We start from the raw sequence: 21,853 nt of genomic DNA, 5'->3' as shown, positions 1-21,853 counted from the left end.
GTGTGTTTTTGTTTGCTCTCATTTCCCTTGGGTTTGGTTGGCTTTTTCCACCCTCACCTGTGGAAGTGGCTGGGAATAAAGGGGAAGGTTTGACAGACTTTAACCAACTGACAGAAAGAGCAGAGCAGCAAACTCACTAAGGAAGAAATGCTGAAGCTGGATGGCAGCAGGTCAGGTGCAGCCTCAGAAGAGGAGGGTTTGTTTTCAGCACAGCAGAGGTGACTCAGGCAGGACAACTTGGTTTAGATTAGGCACATTTATTGTTTTGTCTTTCAGCATTCCTGTTTGCCAGGCAGTTTCAGACTATCCCATCTCATCCACTCCACCTGGAACTGCTGCAAGGTGTCTGAAGTGTGTTGGTCAGGACTGCTCATTACTGCCTCTCTCCTCCTCTCACTAACAGAAGAAACAAAACAGGGCAAAAAGAAAGAAAAAGGACAAATCAGTGTTTCTCAGCTCTTAAATCCATGAGTGCTTGAGTTGTAAGGCAGCAACAGATTCAGTGTCAGCTCAGGTCTCAGTCCTGCAGTTCCATCTAGTGGGTAGAAATCGCTGTCGAGTGGACACTGCTCCTAAACAGTCCCTCCAGGGCAAGAGGGCTGACTCCTGAGGCCAGTTACTGCTGGTAGAGTAAGTCAGGTGGTAGGCCCAGTAAGGAACACTCCTGTGTCATCCTTGCAGCCTCAAGTCTTCCTCCAGAAAGCAAAAAGAGAGTCTGACAGAAACAGATGTGTAGAGGCAGGAGAGGTTCTGGGAAGGGTTTGTTTATTTACAGTCTTCATCCCTGATGTGAAAAGAAAAATTCCTTCTTGGACTAAAGCAGGCAGATCTCAGCAGCGTGCTACATGCCTCAGCAAGTCAGCCCATGGCAGCACCTTGGCTGCTCAGCCATGGATCCACCCCTGAGGCAGCGAAGTCCTCCTGCTCAAGAGGAGCAAGCTCAGGCTGCTCACCTGTCCCATCACCACAGCTCCCTCAAGGAGCCTCCAGAATGTCTCATTGTTGGTGGAGCAGCCCCCTTCTCCCAGTTCTGGTTCATGCTATTAGAAAGTATGAAATGGCTCCTCAGGGATCCCTGGAAACTCAGAGAGGTTACTTGGGTGTGGGAACAAATGGATCCATGGGTCAGAGATGAGCCCACTTCTCTTCCCATCATGATCTGGTTCAGGAAGGATGAAGGGCTTTGACTTCCACCTGCAGCATGCTCATGGAAGGCTTTCAGAGCAGCCTCTCTCCACCTCCTTTCAGTCTTGGTTAAATAGCACTTTTTCCCCCACCCTGAATTCTGGCCTTCCCATCTGCTGACAGGGCCACTCCACTCCTGAAGGCAATGGCTTCAGCATGGTGCTTCTTGGCTTTCAGTCTGAAGTCTTTCAGGACAATCACATCCTGATTCCAAGTCAGGCCCTGAAGCAGCATTCCCTTTGTGCTCACCTGGCTGAGCAGAAGTCCAAACATCTTGAACTACAGCACTAGAGGCCATCCAAAACCTGGGGCATCTATAACTGCACTTTTCCCTCTCAGAGGGAGATCTGACCACCATCAAAACTTCAGGTGCAGCTGACAGGTCCTTCAGCTCAGAGAGCATCTCTCAGAACAGGGCTCCTGTGCATGCTGCATCTTGTGATTTAGGCACCACTCAACTTTGGACCAAGGGAGGTCAGCAAGCACATTCCCTCCTGACAGAGCCACTGCCTTCACACAACTACTCAGGCTCCTGGGGCCTTTTTTGTATCTTGATGCCAGGGTGAGCAAGGGAAGGAGAAAATAATGAGCATTCAAACTCATAGTGGAGAGGCCCAGCTCTCCACCCAGTGCAGCTGAGCAGGAAGGAAGCCAACTGACTTCAGCACAGGGCTGCAACCATTCCCTGCTCCCTCAGAGGAGCATTGGAATTGCTCTCTGAGATGAGGCTGGACTGAGCATTAACCCCCATGCTGAATGCTGGGACTCCAGGTTCTCAGCACTGCCAAGAGCTGGTGTTGAAATAACTGAAAGGAAAAGAAAGGCTTCATGGATCATTTCTTGTCAAGATGTATTCAAGCAGCATGGAAATTCCTCAGCTCTTCCCATCAGCCCTGCTCCATGAAGGGAAGCCCTCTGCCCTAATGGACTCTCTAGAACAACACATTGGAGATAAAGAAAGGTCAGAAGAGATGCTCCAGCTGATGGGATCAGAGGACAGGAGGAACATCTTGCACGAGGGTGCTCTGAAACTGGAATCCTTTAACTGGCATTTGGTTTATAACCTGTAGCTTGGCAAGGACTCAAGTTCTTTCTCTTGGGTAGTAGCCTTCCAAAGCAAAAGCAATATGCCAGGACTGAAGTGTGGCCCACTTCTGCCTCAGCCCAGCAGCTCTGCTTGGCCTGTTCCACTCCAGTGACACCTTGGAGATGCTGCTGATGGCATCGCTGCGAGTCCAGCAGCACTTTCCAAGCTCTCACATTCCATCAACCAAGGCTTGCTGGGGAGCAGATGACAGCAATGCTGGGGGCCTGCCATCCTCACCCTCCAGCTACCCTCTGGAGTTTACTTCCTCTGGGTACAAAAGAAACTCTTGCTCTATTTACTCTAACATGCTACAATAGTGTACACATGACTGTAGGCGACAAGGGAGCTGCTTCAGGATGTGCTTTTTTCACTGAAGTGAGCTTTGAGTGGTATAAATTCTACATCAAGGTGGAAGGAAGGCAGGCTGCAGAGTGCTCATGATGCTGAAGGGAGTTAAGATGTCTGTTCTGAGGTTCCTATGGACAAACTACTCTATCCCATGCACTCCGGCCTGAGCCAGCGTTAGACATTCCAGAGAGCTGTTGATTTGTTGGGGTAGTTAATGGCAAGGCTGATAGCAGCAATGTTCCTCAGGGCCTGGAAGAGAGAAGGAAACACAAAAACTCACATCCAAGATCCTCCCCAGTTCAAAGCTGTAAAGACACCCTCCTGTGAAACTAAACACAGATAGATCTTGGTTCTACCTAGGGCTAGGAGGAGGAGGGGACTGGAATCTCTCTGATGAGGAAAGGCTGAGAACACTTGGGCTGCTTAGCCTGGGAAAGAGCAGCCTGAAGGGGATCTCCTCAGTGCTTCAAGGGTGGGTGTCAGGAGGATGGGACAAGGCTTTGCTCAGTGGTACCCAGTGACAGGACAAGGTGCAATGGGCACACAATGGACTCCAGGAGGTTCCATCTGACCAGGAAGAGAAAGTTGTTTGGTGTGAGGGTGCTGGAGGCCTGGAGCAGGCTGCCCAGAGAGGTTGTGGAGTGTCCTTGTGTGGAGAGCTTCCAACCCCCCCCCCAGCAATTGTGACCTTGGGCAAACTGCTGTGGGTGCCCTGCTTCAGCAGGGCAGTTGGATATCCAGAGGTCCTTCCAACTCCTGCTACTCTGTGACTGTCTCTGCCAGAAAAAACATGACCAAAGGCCACAGCTGTGGGGCTGTGCAACCTCCTTACCTGTGCTGTACAGCGGTGAAGATGATCTTCAGTATTTAAGGCAAGCAAATACTCCTGTAGAGTTCCAAGCTCCTGCAGCCAGAAAGCATTCAATGAGCATCAACATTTCCAGCACAGATGTCATCCCTCTAATTAAGATTCAGATGCTGATGATTACAGCAAGAACCAAAGGCACCAGAGCTACACGAGCCTCTCCTGGGCACAGTTGGTGACCACAGGGAGCGGTTCAGCAGAGCCTGTTCATGTGTAATGCTCAAAATGAACTCAAGGAAAACCACATTCAAATAGCTCTGAATTAATGATGAAATCAGCATTGCTCTCAGATCAAAGAGTGGCTGCAGGGCCCAATGCCTTCATTGCACAAGGAGAAGTCAGGACTGTTACTTAAGCTCCCCTGCTGCCGAAAGCCAGAGCTTGCCCTATTAGACTGCACACGATGAAGATGTTAATGATTGGGGAGCACTGAATGTTTCCAAAGCTCTGAGGAACTTTGCTAAGATGAAGGCAGACTGCACTGTTTTGGCTCCCAGCCCTGCACAGAAGGTGGCCAGACCCCCAGGAAGCGCTTACAGCGACTCTGTTTTCTGTCACGAAGAAGAGCTCTGCCAGCGCCCGATGGAGAGGCAGGAGGATGCCAGGCTTGGCCATGTCGTGACACAAGTTGTTTTCCATATGGGTGAAAAGCTGCCAGAGTGGCTTCAGCAAGGTGAGGTCACAGTCCCTGAAAAAAAACCACACCAGAGTTTGAATGAAACAGTGATGGGACAGTGAGCAACCTCCACCTGATCCTGCTTCTGGGAGGGAAGAACAAACAGAACCAGAGCTCTGACAGATGCACCAGGGAAGAAACACAAGACTTAGCCAAGGGCATGGGATGAGAGACAGTGGATTGAAGCTTGAGGACAGATTGAACTGGAGATGAGAAATTCTTTCCAGTGAGGCTGGGGAGACTTTGCCACAGGTTGCCCAGGGAGGCTGTGGCTGCCTCCTGCCTGGAGGTGTTCCAGGCCAGGCTGGATGAGGCCTTGAGCAGCCTGTGCTGGTGGGAGGTGTCCCTGCCCGTGGCAGGGGGCTGGAGCTGGATGAACTTTGAGGTCCTACCCAATCCCAACCATTCTGTGACTCTATGGTCCTATTTTAACATCTACACCCAGCCAAGTGTTTCAGCACAATAAACTTCATTCCCCTGAAATGAGGCCTTGGGAGTACCTGGAGACCTGACTGTGCTGAATGCTCTGGAGTGGCTCAACCCCCAGCCACAGCACTGCCACACAGCAGACAAAAATGACTGTATCTAGCTTCACAAAGAGCCCCAAGCCTGCCTCCTGCCTGCTCCTGAGCTCAGGCCAGCTGACCCAAATGTCACTTATCAGGCAGGCAGGATGACAAATGCCATTCAGTCAGGGGGAGAGCCAGGGAAACTCAACCTCAGAATCTGTCATCAGATTAAGACGAGGAAAATACACAGAAGGGTAGAGAGTGGAGACTTCATCTTCCAGCAATTACATTTGCTGTCCACATGACAAAGCAAATGCTTGCTGGTGAAGAAAACTAAGGGAACCTAAAAATACAATAAATCTGTGACTCCAAGTCACACCAGAATCAGGTTTCCCAGACTTGGATGCAGATCTGTGCACGGAAAATTCACACAGTCAAGTGTGAATAGAATCATGGAAGGGTTTGGGTTGGAAGGGACCTTAAAGCTCATCCAGTTCCAGCCCCCTGCCATGGGCAAGGACACCTCCCACCAGCACAGGCTTCTCAAGGCCTCATCCAGCCTGGCCTTGGACACGTCCAGGGAGTGGACACCACAACCTCCATGACTGGAACCCTCCAGCCATGGTCCTCTTCGGCCGGGCTGCAATGTATCTCCACTTTGCAAACTGCAAGCCCAGCATGAGGACATGGGCTAGGATGCTCAAGGCCCTGACCTGAAAAGGGGCAGTTGAGTATGGAGAGAAGGCTGAGAGGAGATCTGATCAATGTCTATAAACAGCTGAGGGGTGGGTGTCAGGGGGAAGGGGCCAGGCTCTTTGTAGTGGTGCCCAGTGACAGGACAAGGAAAAAGTGGCACAAGCTGGAACCCAGGAGGTTCCACCTCAACAGGAGGAAAAACTCCTATGGTATGAAGTTGCTGAAGGCCTGGAGCAGGCTGTCCAGAGAGGTTGTGGAGTCTCCTTCTCTAGAGACTTTCCAAACCCTCCTGGGTGTGTGCCTGTGTGACCTGTCTTAGCTGATCCTGCTTTGGTAGGGGGAGTTGGACTTGATGTCTGGAGTTCCCTTCCAGCCTCTGGTACTATGATTCTGTGACAAATGAACTGGGTGTCAGCTTCCCAGCATTCCAGTGCCTACCATTTCTGAGGAGGTCCTGGGACTGGACCCATTTGCACAGCACTACAACAGCTCAGTGTCTGAGTGTGAATTTTCCTAAGGAACACCCCTGGCATGCCTAAGCATGCCTACACTTAGCTCTTCTACAACTGCCTTGCAGGCTGAGTGGTGGAACAACAAACAACAACTGAACAGTTCTTTGCTTTATAGAGAGCCAGAGCAGCATTCCACCACTGCATGACTCCATCCTCTCCTCAGACTGTCCAGTCTGACTAACAGGCTATGCAAACAGGGCACAGTCTGTGCCCATTGCCTCTTGTGCTGTCCCTGGGCAGCACTTAGCAGAGTCTGGCCCCAGCATCTTGCCACCCCCCCAGCTCCTTTAGCTCTTGCTGAGCATTGCTCAGCTCCCCTCTGGGGCTTCTGTGATCCAGGCTCTCAGCCCCAGGGCTCCCAGCCCCAGGGCTCCCAGCCCCAGGGCTCTCAGCCTTTGCTCCTCCCAGAGAGGAAATTTATTTTCAGTTCTGTTTCAGAGTGATTTTTTTTCTTTACAGCATTTCACCTCAATGGCTCCTTTTTAAAAGCCAAGAAAGAAGAGAAAATATCCTAAAGCAAGCCCCTGACAGCAATCTTCTGCCCTCCAAGCACTGTAAATTGCATCACAAAGCAAATTCTGTGCAACCTGCTGTGGGTGACTGATTTAGCAGGAGGGTTAGACTAAATGATCTCTGGAGGTTCCTTCCAAAGCCCACCACACTGGGCCTCTGTGTAACACCTCTTTCACAGAATCAGAATCCCAGAATGCCAGGTTGGAAGAGGCCCAGGGATCATCTGCTCCAACCTTCCTGGGTCAGTGTGGTCAAAACAAGGTGGCCCAGCACCCTGTAAGCTGTCTTCAAACTGTCCAAGGTAGGGGAACCCAGCACTTCTTGGAAGCACATCATGCTTTTCTGCCTTCTCACCTTTTTCCTCTCCTGCTCTTTGCCTCTTAGTGCAGAAGCCAGCAGGGTGCCCTTACCTCTGGGTGCTGCACTGCACTATCTTCAAGAGCAAGTGGATGGCCTTCAGCCGCTGGTGGCCGGTCTGGCGGCAGGCCACCCCCACCTGCCACTCCCAGATTCTGGCCAGGGGGAGGTGAGGAACAACCCTTTCCTCAGACAGCATCTGCTTCAGAATTTCAAACCCTGCAAAGAAAGGACATGCAAACAGCTGTGACTTTGCAGAAGCTACTCTGCTCCTAGGTTCAATCTTCTCCTCTCTATACATTAAGTACTCTTCGAATCGGCAAGGCTGGGAAAGATCTCCAAGACATCCAACCCCCTGCCCAGCACCTCCATGGCCTCTGGACCATGCCTCCAAGTGCCACATTTGTTTGGGTTTGGAACACCTCCAGGGATGGGGACTCAGCCACCTCCCTGGGCAGGCTGTTCCAATGCCTCACCAAGGATGATGACCTCGTGCTCTGGCAAGCAAGAAAGTAGCAAAGAAAACACCAGAGAAAACTGCGAGATCACTCCAGATGACATCCTGACAGCACAACTCTGCCCCAGGAAGAGTGATCAGACATTGGAGCAGGCTGCCCAGGGAGGTGGCTGAGTTCCCATCCCTGGAGGTGTTTCAGGGTGGTTTAGCTGTAGTGCCTGGGGCTATGGTTTAGAGGTGAGCTTGCAGAAGAGGTCAGTGGTTGAAGGTGATGATCCCAGGGCTCCATTCCAGCCTGCATGACTGCAGGAAAACTTGAGATGAAAATCAGGAAGAATATTAGCTGAAATTAAAGTTTTGCCCAGATAATGGCAAATCAAACCTGCTCTGTGACCTGCAGCAGAGGTTTGCTGATTGCTTATCACCCACCAGCCTCAAGCCTCAGCTTCACTGAAACTCTAACCAACCCTTCCCAGCTCTGCCAAGAGCTCAGGATCCAGAGCCAGCCTGCTGGGATGGATGACCACTTTGCAAAACCACAATCATCAGGCTTTCTGGTGCCAGTTTGAGTGCTGACTAAATCCTGAGTGTGATGACTGTCACAGAACGAGGCTCTGAATGCAAAGGGCATCACTGGGACTGGGGGTGCCAAGGCTCTCTGAAGGCATTTCCAGCACAGACATGTATCACTCTACTTTGAACTGGAGCAAATGAAGCCAATTCCACAACTCTGCAGAAAGTTCTAAGTCAAAAAAGCAAAGGGATAAGCACAAGCCAAATGAGTCCCCAGAGTCCTTTGAACACCCTCTGAGCTTGCTTACCTGTCTGGAACCTCCCCAGATGTCCTGCAGTCACTGTAAACTTGTAACCCCACTCAGTGTTACTCATGTCAGAAGTGAACCTGTAATAGAGAGTGTCTCCTGTGTGCAAGAGAAGGAAGGGAAAGCCAGGTTACCACCTTGGGAGTGAGTTTTGCTGTCACAAACACGACTGAAATGGCAAGTTTGGTAGAAAGGAATCCCAGATGTCAGCATTACAGAGCAGGGAGCTTGGATTGCTGATACCTTGATAGGTACAGAACTCTGACAAGCAGGAGGCTGAATGTATCCATATCAGAAAGACATTTTCCAGGATAATGGCCCAACTACACAGAAGAATCAAAGAGTTCCTGAATGGTAGAGGTTGGAAGGGACCTCTAAATAGAGTCCAGAATTCCTGCCAAGGCAGGGTCATCTAAAGAAGCTCTCCACACAAGGACACTCCACAACCTCTCTGGGCAGCCTGCTCCAGGCCTCCAGCACCCTCACACCAAACAACTTTCTCCTCCTCTTCACATCCAACCTCCTGGGCTCCACTCTCTGCCCCTTGCTGCCCCTTGGCCTGGCCCTGGGCACCACTCAGCAGAGTCTGGCCCCAGCCTCTTGCCCCCCACAGCTCCTTCAGCTCTTGCTGAGCATTGCTCAGCTGCCCTCTGGGGCTGCTCTTCTGCAGGCTCTCAGCCCCAGGGCTCTCAGCCTTTGCTTCTCCCAGAGCTGCTCCAGGCCCCTCAGCAGCTCTGCAGCCTCCCCTGGACTCTCTCCAGCAGTTCTCTGTCTCTCTGAACTGGGGAGCCCAGACCTGGGCCCAGCACTGCAGATGTGGCCTGCCTAGGGCAGAGCAGAAGATGAGGAGAACCTCTCTCAACCCTATGGCCACACTCTTCTCCATGCACCCCAGGATCCCTTTGGCCACCAGGGCACATTGCTGCCCCATGGGGAACTTGTTGTCTCCTTGGAGCTGCTTCCCAACAGATCCCCCCTCAGCTGTCCTGCTGCAGGAGGTTGTTCCTCCCCAGGGCCAGGACCCTGCCCTTGTTCTTGGTGAGCTTCATGAGGTTCCCTCTGCCCAGCTCTCCTGCCTGGTCAGGTAAAAAGCCCACAGCCAAACAGCCTTGTCTGGAAAGGAAGTGTCAGAAGGTGAAACTCAAGTTTCATAGCCAAGGCTGCTCCAAAACAATGGGCCTCACAGTTCAGTTTCTTGACAAACCTCTGCAGCTATTTGGGAGGAAAAGGAGGACAGAGGGAAGGTCATAAAAGTCAAAATCATGTCCTGAGAGGGCACATTTCTAATGTGCACCTCACAACCCAAACTCTTCTGCTAAGAGAATTCCTGAATCTATGTACAGCCCCTGACAGGACTCAGTCAAAAGCTACCTGTGTTGGTAGGTGGGTTAACACACCACGACAGAAGGAGGATGGGACTGTGAGGTCCTTCAGCTCACTGCCATTTGCCACAGTGTTCACAGATTGCTTTGAGTTGGAAGGGACCCTCAAAGGTCATCCTGTCCAACCCCTCTGCAGTCAGCAGGGACACTTCCACCTAGATCAGGCTGTTCCAGTGTCTCACCATCCTCACTGTGCAGAGCTTCCTCCTCATGTCCAACCTCAGTCTGCCCTGCTGCAGTTTCAAACCATTGCCTCTCATCCTCTCTCCACAGGCCCTTCTGAACAGTCCCTCCCCAGCCATTCTGACACTGAAATGCAGCTCTAAGGAGTCCCTGGAGCCTTCTCCACTCCAGGCTGAACAGCCTGAATTCTTCCAGCCCGTCCCCCTAGCTGAGGTTCTCCAGCTCTCTGACCATCATTTTGGCCCCTTCTGGACCTGCTCCATCAGGTCCATGCCTGTCTTGTGGGACTCCAGAGCTGGGCACTGTACTCCAGGTGAGGTGTCAGCAGAGCAGAGTGGATGTCTGAGCATTATCAAACCCCTGTAGATTGAAGCTGTCAGTCAAATGCCTGATTCCTGTTCAGCTGTGCTCTGCAGCACTCAGTGGAGCCAAGGCACTAGCACAGGCTCTGTCTGAGCTCTGGTGGAGCACAGAGGCAGGAGATAAGCCTGGCTGTTTCTTTTGTTTTGATAGAAAAAATGTGCTTCCTGTGGAAAGCAAAGCAAGGCAGAAACAATGTCAGGGAGTATCGTGCAGAGCAAGGGCTGGCTTGGAACAGAATCAAGATCACACTTTGTTTCCAGTAGCTAAGTGCCTGCTTTGAGTGAGGCATGGAAAAAAAAGGTCAAACAGAGCAAGAGATAAGGAAGTTTTTAAAGAAACAGAGCCCCAGCGTGGTGGGGGGTGTAGGGAGCTCTGGAGATGAGCCAGTCCAACCCCCTGCTAAAGCAGGGCACCCACAGCAGCTTGCCCAGGATCAGTGTCCTGGTGGCTCTGGAAGCTCTCCAGAGAAGGAGACTCCACAACCTCCCTGGGCAGCCTGCTCCTGGGCTCTGAATCACAGAACACAGAAGTAGCCCTGAGGAGAGAGACTTGGGGGTGCTGGTGGACAAAAAGCTCACCAGGAGCTCTCAGTGTGCACTTGCAGCCCGCAAAGCCAATCAGATCCTGGGCTGCAGCAGGAGAAGTGTGGCCAGCAGGTCGAGGGAGGTGATCCTCCCCCTCTACTCAGCCCTGGTGAGACCCCACCTGGAGTACTGTGTCCAGTTCTGGAGCCCCTATTACAAGAGGGATGTGGAGGTGCTGGAAGGTGTCCAGAGAAGGGCCAGGAGGATGAGCAGAGGGCTGGAGCTGCTCTGCTGTGAGGACAGACTGAAGGAGTTGGGGCTGTTCAGTCTGCAGAAGAGAAGGCTCTGAGGTGACCTCATTGTGGCCTTCCAGTATCTGAAGGGGGCTACAGGAAGGCTGGGGAGGGACTGCTCAGGATCTCAGGTAGTGATAGGACTAGGGGGAATGGAAGGAAGCTGGAGGTGGGGAGATTCAGGCTGGAGGTGAGGAGGAAGTTCTTCACCATGAGAGTGGTGAAACCCTGGAATGGGTTGTGCAGGGAGGTGGTTGAGACCCCAGCCCTGGAGGTGTTTAAAAGCAGGCTGGCTGAGGCTCTGGCCAGCCTGATCTAGTGTGGGGTGTCCCTGCCCATGACAGGGGGGTTGGAACTAGATGATCCTTGTGGTCCCTTCCAACCCTGACTGATACTGTGATACTATGAAACTGAGCAGCACCTCAGAACAAACAGATGTGGAGCCTCCTTCTCTTGCCCCAGTATCTCATGGGCATCCACATTTAACTCTCATCTTTCAGGAACTCCTCTCAAGTTCCAGAAGCAGCAGCATCCCACACCTCAGCAGCTGGGGACACTGCAGGCTCACCTGGGGACACTGCAGGCTCACTCACCTGGCAGCTCAAAGTCATTCCACTTCTGCGGTGAGCCGCTGAAGCTGTGCCGATCCTGCTGGAAGTCACTGCTGCTGGCCATCAGCAGCTCATCACAGCCTTCCTCGGTGTTACACTGGGAGTCAAACTTGATTGAGAGGTAGATAGCACCTGGAATGTGAACTTTGTCCTGGGAAATAAAGACATCACCTCTGGATGCTGCAGCACTGTGGCACCAAGAAGCTATTTTCACCACATGGAAGAGCAGGAGCAACTCCTTCCCAGCAAGGCCTCTCAGGCACTGGCCCAGGCTGCCCAGGGCACTGCTGCAGCCCCCATCCCTGGGGCTGCTCAGCAGATTAGGTGCTAGGTTGGACCTGACGCTCTCTGAGGCTGCATGGATGTGGTGCTGAGGGTGGTGTCTTAGCAGCAGTGGTGGCATTGTGAGCTCTGGGGGAATGGTTGGCCTTGGTGATCTCAACCTCAGGAGCTCTGTGGGTCTGATTAAAGCATCTCTGTGGGAGAGAGGCACAGCCTCTGCAACTGCTGATGCCCAAGCACTGCATGGCCTGCTGTTGGCATTAGCTGGGAGCATGCAGCAGTAGCTGCTAACAAGGCTTTGGTGTTCTGAGAGCATGATCTGTGGCTGCTGCTGATGTCACAGCCTGAACCCAAAGGTTTAGGTGCAGTTTTAATCATCAAAGTCAGAAGCCTTAGAGCTGCAGGGCCGTTAAAAATGCCAGGGCTGCCCAGAGGCAGGAGCTACCTTCCAAACTCCATTAGAACATGTAGCAGCTGTTTAACCACCAGGAAAGGGAAACTCAGAATGGTTTGTGGCTGCAGAAGAGGGTCCCAAATGAGAAACACATGAAAGATCCCACTCCTAGCTTGGGTCTAACAGCACCAGGCCAGCTGGAACAGACTAGTGGAGGAAAGGGTAGAAATATTTGTGCACTAAAGCCCTGAAACCAGCTCAGACAGGTGCAGAATGTACCTCTGGGTCACACATGCTTGCAGGATCCCATCAGCACCAGACCCAGGTGCCTGGCTGAGCAGATTTCCTTACAGGGCAAGGCCTCAGGCATAGAATCAAAGCAAGTCCAAGCACTGCCAGGTCACCACCAAACCATAGCCCTCAGCACCACAGCTCCAGGGCTTCAAAACCCCTCCAGGGTTGGGGACTCCACCACTGCCCTGGGCACCCCAGGCCAGGCTTTGACAAACGCTTTAGAGAAGAAATTGTTCCTCATGTCCAACCTAAACTGCCCCTGGGACAACTCAAGGTAGTTTCTTCTTGTCCTGTAAGCTGTTCCTTGGGAGCAGAGCCCAACCCCCCCCTGGCTCCAGCCTCCTCTCAGGGAGCTGCAGAGAGCAAGGAGGTCTCCCTCAGCCTCCTCTGCTCCAGGCTGAACACCCCCAGCTCCCTCAGCTGCTCCTCCCCAGCCCTGTTCTCCAGGCCCTTCCCCAGCTCTGTTCCCCTTCTGTGGCCCTGCTCCAGCCTCTGAATGTCTTTCTAGGAGTGAGGGCCCAAAACTGACCCCAGGATTCGAGAAGTGGCCTCACCATCACCCAGTACAGGAGGACAATCCCTGCCCTGCTCCTGCTGCCCACACCATTGCTGATCCAAGCCAGGATGCTGGTGGCCAATGGCCCCCTGGGCACAGCCTGGCTCATTGCTAGCTAGCTGCTGATCAGCACCCCCAGCTCCTTTCCCTCCAGGCAGTTCCAGCCCCTGCCCCAAGCCTGGAGCATTGCAGGGGGCATCAGCCTTTTCCAAAAGAAGACTGCAGAGACACTTCCCAGGTGCTCCAAGCACAAGAGTCCCACAGACATGGAACAGGGTGAGACTCCTGCTCTGCCCACCCTGATGCTTCTCCTGGAGCCCTGAAGTGCTCAGCAGCAGGACTGACCTCGAAGTTGGTGTTGTTGTTGTAGGGGTGCTTGGATTCACGCATCTGCACGGCCATGCCTGGCTCCTCCATGAACTGGCAGGCTGTCAGTGCCATTGTCCCCAGCATGCCCTCACTGCACCCATGCAGGACTTTCTGTAGAATCTGGGGAGAAGCAGGACATCCCATGAGTACCACCTGCTTCCCCAACAACACTCATCAGCCCCATGACCCATGGCCAGCCACACAACAGTTTGGAAGAGCTAAGCAAGCTACAGCTAAGAATGAGAGATGACTGGGCTGGAGAAGAGCTTCGAGCTCCAGTCCAGCCATCAACCCAGCACCATCATGGCCACTGAATCATGTCCCCACGTGTCACTGAACACCTCCAGGGGTGGGGACTCCACCCCACTCCCTGGGCAGCCTGTTCCAACCCCTGACCACTCTTGCAGCAAAGAAATTGCTCCTCACCTCCAACCTAACCCTCCCCTGGCACAGTTTCAGGCCATTTCCTCTCCTTCTATCACCTGATCCTAGGGAGCAGAGCCCAACTCCCACCTGGCTCCAACTTCCTCTCAAGGAGCTGCAGAGAGCAAAGAGGTCTCCCTCAGCCTTCTTTTCTCCACACTGAACACCCCCAGCTCCTTCAGCTGCTCCTCCCCAGCCCTGTTCTCCAGACCCCTCACCAGCTTCTTTGCCCTTCTAAACAAGCCCAGTTCACCAACAATGACTGCAGCTCTGCTCTGGAGACCGTCAAAACCTGCCTGGACACCATCTGTGTGACCTGCCCTAAGTGGTGCTGCTTTGCAGGGGGTTGGACTCTATCTCTGGAGCTCCCTTCCCACCTCCAGCACTCTTGGATTCTCCATAAGTGCAGAAGACTTTATCCTGCTGCAGATCTTCCAGTCTTTGCCTGACAAAAGCATGAGAGCTGTTAGCTACATCTCTTTCCCCAAAGCAAGGGTAATCCACAATTAAAGCTGTAAGCAAGGCAGATAAAGAGCCTGAACACACAGAACAGCCACCTTGACAGCCACCTACAGCCTTGGACTGGAATAGAATTCCCCTGGTTCAGCATTCCAAACATCCAGGCCTGGGTATGGGCAGGAATGGTTGGGGCCCAGTGTCTGGAGGCAGTGGATGCAAGAGCTGTGTCTTCACAAACATGTGTTGTGCAGTCTTGCAGCACATCATCATCATCATCATCATCTACTTATTGTTCTTATCATGCTCTGATAACTTTGCAGTGAGGCTGGGGAGCCTCTGGCACAGGCTGCCCGGGGAGGCTGTGGCTGCCTCCTGCCTGGAGGTGTTCAGGGCCAGGCTGGATGAGGCCCTGAGCAGCCTGTGCTGGTGGGAGGGGTCCCTGCCCGTGCTCCCTTCCAACCTCAGCCATTCCATGAATCCATGAATTCACAACAACCTGAGTTTTCTTCCTTATTTCCCAAAGGCACACAAAGCCCTGAAGCTGGAGCCCTGCCCCCCAGGCTTCCTCCAGGCCATTGCAGCCACTTGTTACCTCTCTTCAGCTGCCACTTTCTATCTCCTCCAAAAAAGTTCATACTACAGCAGAAGATCCACCTCCAAATCAGGCAAAAAAAGATTTCTTGGGGAAGAGGAGTGCCAACCCCCAAGGCAGCATGTGGCAGAGCTCCTGGCTGTGCCTTCCTGCTCCACAGGCTTGCAGAGCAGCCCAAGGCTACACTTGGCTATTTATCTTCTATCAGCTCACCCTGCCATGTTCTCAGCCTGCACAAACACCCCGGGGCCATGGCAGTGACACTGTGTCAGCAGCCAGGTCTTTGGGTTTGCTTTGGACCTGCCAGTTATTACCTTAACCTGACACTCCTTTGTTTTCTTACTGGGAGGACCAGTGAATCACACTGGTGTTAGCTTTTGTATGCTGCCTACTGCTTTACAAGGACAGGGAAAGAGGAACCAACCTTGGCACTGCCCCTCCTTCTCCCTCACTGCCCCCTTCAGAGCAAAGATACAGGATGGAGAAGCCTGCTTGGTTCATAGAATCACAGAATGCTTTGGGTTGGAAGAGACCTCAGAGCTCATCCAGTTCCAACCCCCTGCCATGGGCAGGGACCCCTCCCACCAGCACAGGCTGCTCAAGGCTTCATCCAGCCTGGCCCTGAGCACCTCCAGGCAGGAGGCAGCCACAGCCTCCCTGGACAGCATGTGCCAGAGTCTCCTCACATTCACTCTCAAGAATCTCTTCCTCATCTCCAGTCTCTATCTCCTCTCTCCCAGCTCAAAGCCATTGTCTCTCATCCTGGCACTCCCAGCCCTTGTCACAAGTCCCTCCCCAGCTCTCCTGGAGTCCCTTCAGGTACTGAAGGCTGCTCTGAGGTCTCCCTGCAGCCTTCTCTTCTCCAGGCTGAACAGGCCCAGCTCTCCCAGCCTGTCCCCACAGGAGAGGTTCTCCATCCCTCTGATCATCTTTTTGGCCTCCTCTGCACCTGCTCCAGCAGCTCTTGTGCTGAAGCACCAGAAGTGGACACAGTGCTGCAGGTGGGGGCCTCACAAGAGCAGAGCATGTTCCATGCTTTAACCATCCCTGCACTCTTTTCCAGACCTCCTCCAGCTGAACTCTGTACTCTTTGTGTTTTTTAGGGGGAGGCAGGTCACATGTTGGAGTCCAGAGGAGAGCAGACTGCTGGCTCAGAGCAGCAGGCTGATGCCTTCTGCTTTGTTTTTCATTCCTTTTTGGAAGATTCTCAGCACTTGATTTCACACAGAACCACCATGGTTGGAAGAGACCTCAAAGCCCAACCTGTCACCACAGACCTCATGACTACACCACAGCACCAAGTGCCACATCCAGTCCCCTCTTGAACACCTCCAGGGATGGGGACTCCACCACCTCCTTGGGCAGCACATCCCAATGGCCAACAACTCTCTCAGGGAAGAACTTTCTCCTCACCTCCAGCCTAAACTTCCCCTGGCACAGCTTGAGACTGTGTCCTCTTGTTCTGGTGCTGGTTGCCTAGGAGAAGAGACCAACCCCCACCTGGCTACAACCTCCCTTCAGGTAATTGCAGAGAGCAAGGAGGTCTCCCCTCAGCCTCCTCTTCTCCAGGCTGAACACCCCCAGCTCCCTCAGCTGCTCCTCCCCAGCCCTGCTCTCCAGACCCTTCCCCAGCTCTGTTGCCCTTCTCTGGCCCTGCTCCAGCTCCTCAGTGTCCTTCTGGGAGTGAGGGCCCTGAACTGAACTGGTGTGGCCTCACAAGTGCTGAGTCCAGGGGGACAATACCTGCCCAAACCTGCTGGCCACACCACCATGGCTTATTCAGGGCAGGATGCTGATAGCCTTCTTGGCCACCTAAGTGACAACTGGGAGCTCTTTCCACAGAGCCAGCTTTCCCGTTACCCAAACCAGTCCCTCAAGGCACTGACGGATTCCCGCTGCTCATTTAAGTGTTGGAGTTTCCATTTACTTCAAAAGAGAAAGCACAGTACTTGTGCTCAGCAGAGCCTCCTGGCAGCAGGCACAGGGCCTGTCCACATGGAGCAGTGAGATCCACTTACTTTCTCCCACAGCTGCTTTTCCTCCAGCTGCATAAGCATGTCGAGGATGTATGTCATGTGGGCCGGGCCACTAAGATCCAGGATTTCTTCACTGATTGCCACATTGTCTGGCCACTCAGCCAGCAAGGATGCCAGCACATGCCTGGCATAGAGCACAGCAGTGGCCTCGTTGACACGATACAGGTAGTCCCTGACAGCCTTTTTGCTCCTGGAGTCCAGCTCCTTGTGCAGCAGGATGGAGCTCTTGGTGCGGCGCTGCTTGGCGTAGCTGAGCTGCAGGTCGCTCTCCGTGTTGGTTATCAGCTTCTGGGCCACTGGGTTGCTTTCTTCTGTGGCTTTGTCACAGAGCACAGGCTTTGACTACAAGAAAAGGAGAAATGCAAGGTTGAAAAGAGGCTCTCAAATTACCTCCTGGTTCCTGACCAGTCCCTCAGGCTGTAAGCTGAACTGACAAATTGTCTTCTACATATGGAAATCAAATGCAGAGAAGAGAGCAATCAGAGCCCTGAGACCCAGAGGCACAGGAACCCTCAGAGTGACTGCTTCAGAGACCTATCATCATAGCAAGGCTGGAGTGGGAAGGGACCACAAAGCTCATCCAGTTCCAACCCCCTGCCATGGGCAGGGACACCTCCCACCAGCACAGGCTGCTCAAGGCCTCATCCAGCCTGGCCCTGAACACCTCCAGGCAGGAGGCAGCCACAGCCTCCCTGGGCAGCCTGTGCCAGAGTCTCCCCAGCCTCACTGTGCAGAACTTCCTCCTGATGTCTAACCTAAATCTCCCCTGCTCCAGATTCAAACCACTGTGCCTCATCCTGGCACTCCCAGCCCTTGTCACAAGTCCCTCCCCAGCTCTCCTGGGGCCCTTCAGGTACCGGAAGGCTGCTCTGAGGTCTCCCTGCAGCCTTCTCTTCTCCAGGCTGAAGAGCCCCAGCTCTCACACCTTGTCCCCACAAGAGAGGTTCTCCAACCCTCTGATCCTCTTTGTGGCCTCCCCTGGACCCTCTACAACAGTTTCCTGTCCTTGTGCTGGGGGTGCCAGAACTGGACACAGGACCCCAAGGTGGGGTGTCAGAAGAGCAGAGCAGAGGGACAGAATCCCCTCCTTGGCCTGCTGCCCACACACCTCTTCTGATGCAGCCCAGGCCACAGCTGCCTACTGGGCAGTTTCTGCCCACAGACACATCCATGGCTCCACACAGCAGTGGAAGCAGCACCCAGACCTCCAACCAGAAGCACTGATTTAAGCTAACCTACAGGGGCAAAGCAGCCAAGTGCCATGCTGTTGGTGACACAGAGTGAGTCAGGTTGGAAGGAAACTGTGGAGATCCTCTGGTCCCTAGAGCTGAGCCAACTTCAAAAACAAGGCTTTGTGCAGGGAAGTCTGAAGAATTTCCAGGGGTGGGTATTTCACAGCCTCTCTGTAAACTGTTTAAGGCCTACTTTCCTTCTTGTGATTATGTGAAGCTACTCCAGGAAGCCCCTGATCACTTTGCTGTGCAACTGAGAGCTCTGCTGGTGACAGCATACAGCCAGGAACCAGCAGCCACAATAAAGCACAGCTGTGGGACCATGCTGGTATGCAAAACCTAAAGCATGCAAGTGCAGGGTCTGCTCCACAAGAGACATCCTTTGCTTCCCTGTTCCTGCTGAAATTACTGCAAGATAACACTAAAGTGCTAAAGCAGTAACACTGAGGGGATAAGCTTGCAGGAATCAGATACAATCTCTCTTGCAGAAGGAGAGGAAATGACAGCCTGCAATCACAGCTGACCTGAGACTCAAGTTCTCTCATTTCCTTAAGGGAGAAATTCCAAGATGCAGTTGTTGTTGCTGGGCCTTGCTTATTCACTTGGACATAAAATCCCAGGACCCAGCATGGTGAGGTTGGAAGAGACCTCTGGAGCTCACCCAGCCCAACCCTCGCTCCAGCAGGGCACCCACAGCACAGTGCCCAGCAGCACAATGCCCAGGGGGGGTTGGAAGCTCTCCACACAAGGACACTCCACAACCTCTCTGGGCAGCCTGCTCCAGGCCTCCAGCACCCTCACAACAAACAACTTTCTCCTCCTCTTCACATCCAACCTCCTGGGCTCCACTCTCTGCCCCTTGCTGCCCCAGGGCACCACTGAGCAGAGCCTGGCCCCAGCCTCTTGACCTCAAACGTTAAAAAAACTAAATGATAATCCCAGGCTTGAAGCTGCTGAAGAGAACTGACTGAATGACTCCCCAGCTGCTCCTCTGTGTGGAGCTGCATGTACCAGACAGGGCAGGATGATCATATCTGTGTCTACAGCTTTGGAGCTCTGCTCCTCCAGCCTCAGGCGCTTGCTGGGCTGCCACTTCTGAGCCAGCGTCCGGATCCTCTCGTCTGTTGTGATCACATCTCCGTCAAACCTTCAGAGAGGCAAAAGGAAACAAACAAGGAACCACAGGTGTGTTTGGAAAGCAATGCAAACTACATTAGTCCTGAATTCATCCAATTCAATGCAAATAAAATCTCCCCACCTTCTGTTTCAGGAGTCATTAAACTCTGCCTATTTTTAGAACCATGTTTCACTTGAAAGAGACTTTTCAGATCATTGAGTCCAGCCACTGTCTAACCTCATCAAGTCTGGTGCTGAACCATGGCCCACAGCACCACATCTCTATGGCTCTGAAACCCCTCCAGGGATGTAGACTCCACCACTGTCCTGGGCAGCCTGAGCCAGGCCTTGACAACCCCTTTGAGGAAGATGTTCTTCCTCATGTCCAACCTGAACCTCTCCCGGTGCATCCTGGAGCAGCTTCCTCTCATCCTGGCTCTCGGTGCTTGGGCGAAGAGACCAGCAACTGCCTGGCTCCAGCTTCCTTTCAGGGAGCTGTAGAGAGCAATGAGCTCTCACAGGAAGCAGCTTTCCCAGCAGACTGCCTTTTGCACCCAGTTCTCTGCAGGATTTATTTCTCCATACAGCTCTCTCCTACCTGAGAGAGTTTTAATCCTAGAATCATGGAATTGTTTTGCTTGCAAAAGCCCTTGAAGCTCATCCAGTCCAACCATTCTGCAGCTCTGCCAAGGCTGGTGCAAATCCATGGCCTCAGCACCACATCTCTTTCCATTTGAAAATCCTCCAGGGATAGGGATTCAGCCACCTCCCTGGGCAGCCTGTGCCAGGCTTTGAGAAGCCTTGCAGTGAAGAATTTTCTTCCAATGTCCAACCAAAAGCTCCCCTGGGGCAACTTGAGGCCATTTTGTCTAATCCTATTGCTTGTTCTTTGGGAGCAGAGCCCAGCCCCCACCTGGCTCCAGCCTCCTCTCAGGGAGCTGCAGAGAGCAAGGAGGTCTCCCTCAGCCTCCTCTTTGCCAGGCTCAACACCCCCAGCTCCCTCAGCTGCTCCTCCCCAGCCCTGTTCTCCAAACCCCTTCCCAGCTTTGTTGCCCTTTTCTGGACCTGTTCCAGCTCCTCAATGTCCTTCTTGGAGTGAGAGGAACATAACTGAACCCAGGATTCAAGCTGTGGGTCAGCAGTGCTGAGTCCAGGGGGACTCAGCACTGGAACAGTGTGGCCAGCAGGAGCAGGGAGGTCATTCTGCCCCTGCACACTGCACTGGTTAGGCCACACCTTGAGTCCTGTGTCCAGTTCTGGGCCCCTCAGTTTAGGAAGGAGGTTGAGCTGCTGGAACGAGTCCAGAGAAGAGCAACAAAGTTGGTGAGGGGCTTGGAACACAGCCCTGTGAGGAGAGGCTGAGGGAGCTGGGGTTGCTCAGCCTGGAGAAGAGGAGACTCAGGGGTGACCTTATCACTCTCTACAACTACCTGAAGGGAGGTTGTAGACAGGCTGATGATGGTCTCTTCTCCCAGGCAGCCAGTACCAGAACAAGAGGACACAGTCTCAGGCTGCGCCAGGGGAGGTTGAGGTTGGATGTTAGGAAGAAGTTCTACACAGAGAGAGTGATTGGCCTTGGGAATGGGCTGCCCAGGGAGGTGGTGGAGTCACCATCCCTGGAGGTGTTCAGAAGGAGACTTGCTGGGGTGCTTGGTGCCATGGGTTAGCTGTTTGGGTGGTGTTGGATTGGTTGATGGGTTGGACACCATGATCTTGAAGGTCTCTTCCAACCTGGTTTGGTTTATTCTAATAATAAAGGTTATTCTAGTTATTCTAATCCCTGCCCTGCTCCTGCTGCCCACACCATTGCTGCTCCAGGCCAGGATGCTGGAGGCCTTCTCGGCCACCTGAGCACACTGCTGGCTCATCTCCAGCCTCTGTCAACCAGCAACCCCAGGCCCTTTCCTGCTGGGCAGCCTTTCAGCCACTCTGACCCAGGCTACATTGTTCTGCCCAGTCCATGCTGGGCTAAGGAGTCAGAGGTTTGAAGGTCAGACAGCTGCTCATTTCTGGGAGGAGATGGTGGCTCCAGGACTTGCTTTGGTTACGAGAAGCCTCATGTAAGCTCTCCATTCTTCTTCAGCTGGGACAATTTGACAGGGTGGCTCTTCAGATGGGAGTCACACCCTGACAAGAAGCTGCAGTGCTCCTGAGTGGTGGTTTCCATAAAGAGACCTCAGTGGAGTTTATTTCCTTACTTTGCCATGCATGAAAAGCATGAAAAGCAAATCACACTCTTGGCACAGCTCCTGCTCAGCACCTCTTCTATTCCAGGTTACCACCCACACCTATCACTGGCTTTCTGCTGGACCCAGTCTTGCACCTACCTCTTCTGCACTTCCAGGAAAAAGGAATCTGTCCTCTTCATCTGCAGCTCATACATGGCTCTGAGGATGTGGAGAGGTGCATTCAGTGCATCATGTGTCATCTGAGCAAGGAGATAGAACCAGGAAGAGGAGCTGAAGGCTGACCCAGGTGTCATCTCCCCACTTACATGGGCAGAGAATTAATGAAGATCTGGACTAGTGAAAATGCAAAGTGATGGAGCAGAAAACCTTGACAGTGATTTTTTAGTGTTAGTTACTGTGGTTCCAGTTTATTCCCTTTAGATAACCACAGAATGGCTCAGGATGGAAGGGACCTCAGAGATTACCCAGTTCCAACCTCCCTGCCATGGGCAGGGACACCTCTCAACTAGACTCAGCTGCTCAAGTCCTC

General features: G+C 53.0%; 1 protein-coding gene across 4 annotated transcripts in view; it reads right to left on the bottom strand.

Annotated features, from left to right (window-relative positions):
* Positions 1-241: 241 nt before the first annotated feature.
* The window catches only part of ZZEF1 (zinc finger ZZ-type and EF-hand domain containing 1), a 91,322-nt gene continuing 69,710 nt past the window's right edge, over positions 242-21,853 (bottom strand). For all 4 annotated transcript variants that reach the window (XM_068165374.1, XM_068165375.1, XM_068165377.1 and 1 more), the window contains exons 46-55: positions 21,463-21,563; positions 19,031-19,166; positions 16,770-17,129; positions 13,254-13,397; positions 11,365-11,533; positions 8,027-8,125; positions 6,802-6,967; positions 4,023-4,173; positions 3,453-3,524; positions 242-2,869 (exon numbers count right to left, since the gene is read on the bottom strand). In XM_068165374.1, the coding sequence (XP_068021475.1) occupies positions 2,795-2,869; positions 3,453-3,524; positions 4,023-4,173; positions 6,802-6,967; positions 8,027-8,125; positions 11,365-11,533; positions 13,254-13,397; positions 16,770-17,129; positions 19,031-19,166; positions 21,463-21,563 (1,473 nt within the window). In that variant the 3' untranslated portion in view covers positions 242-2,794. The remainder of the gene's footprint in view (positions 2,870-3,452; positions 3,525-4,022; positions 4,174-6,801; positions 6,968-8,026; positions 8,126-11,364; positions 11,534-13,253; positions 13,398-16,769; positions 17,130-19,030; positions 19,167-21,462; positions 21,564-21,853) is intronic.

The sequence above is a fragment of the Melanerpes formicivorus genome, unplaced genomic scaffold (genome assembly GCF_026170545.1).
Source record: "Melanerpes formicivorus ecotype bairdi unplaced genomic scaffold, bMelFor1.0.p_v2 SCAF_88, whole genome shotgun sequence".
Classification (NCBI taxonomy): Eukaryota; Metazoa; Chordata; class Aves; order Piciformes; family Picidae; genus Melanerpes; species Melanerpes formicivorus.
Note: the sequence above shows the minus strand (reverse complement) of the source record. Positions and strands in the feature narration are given on the sequence as shown.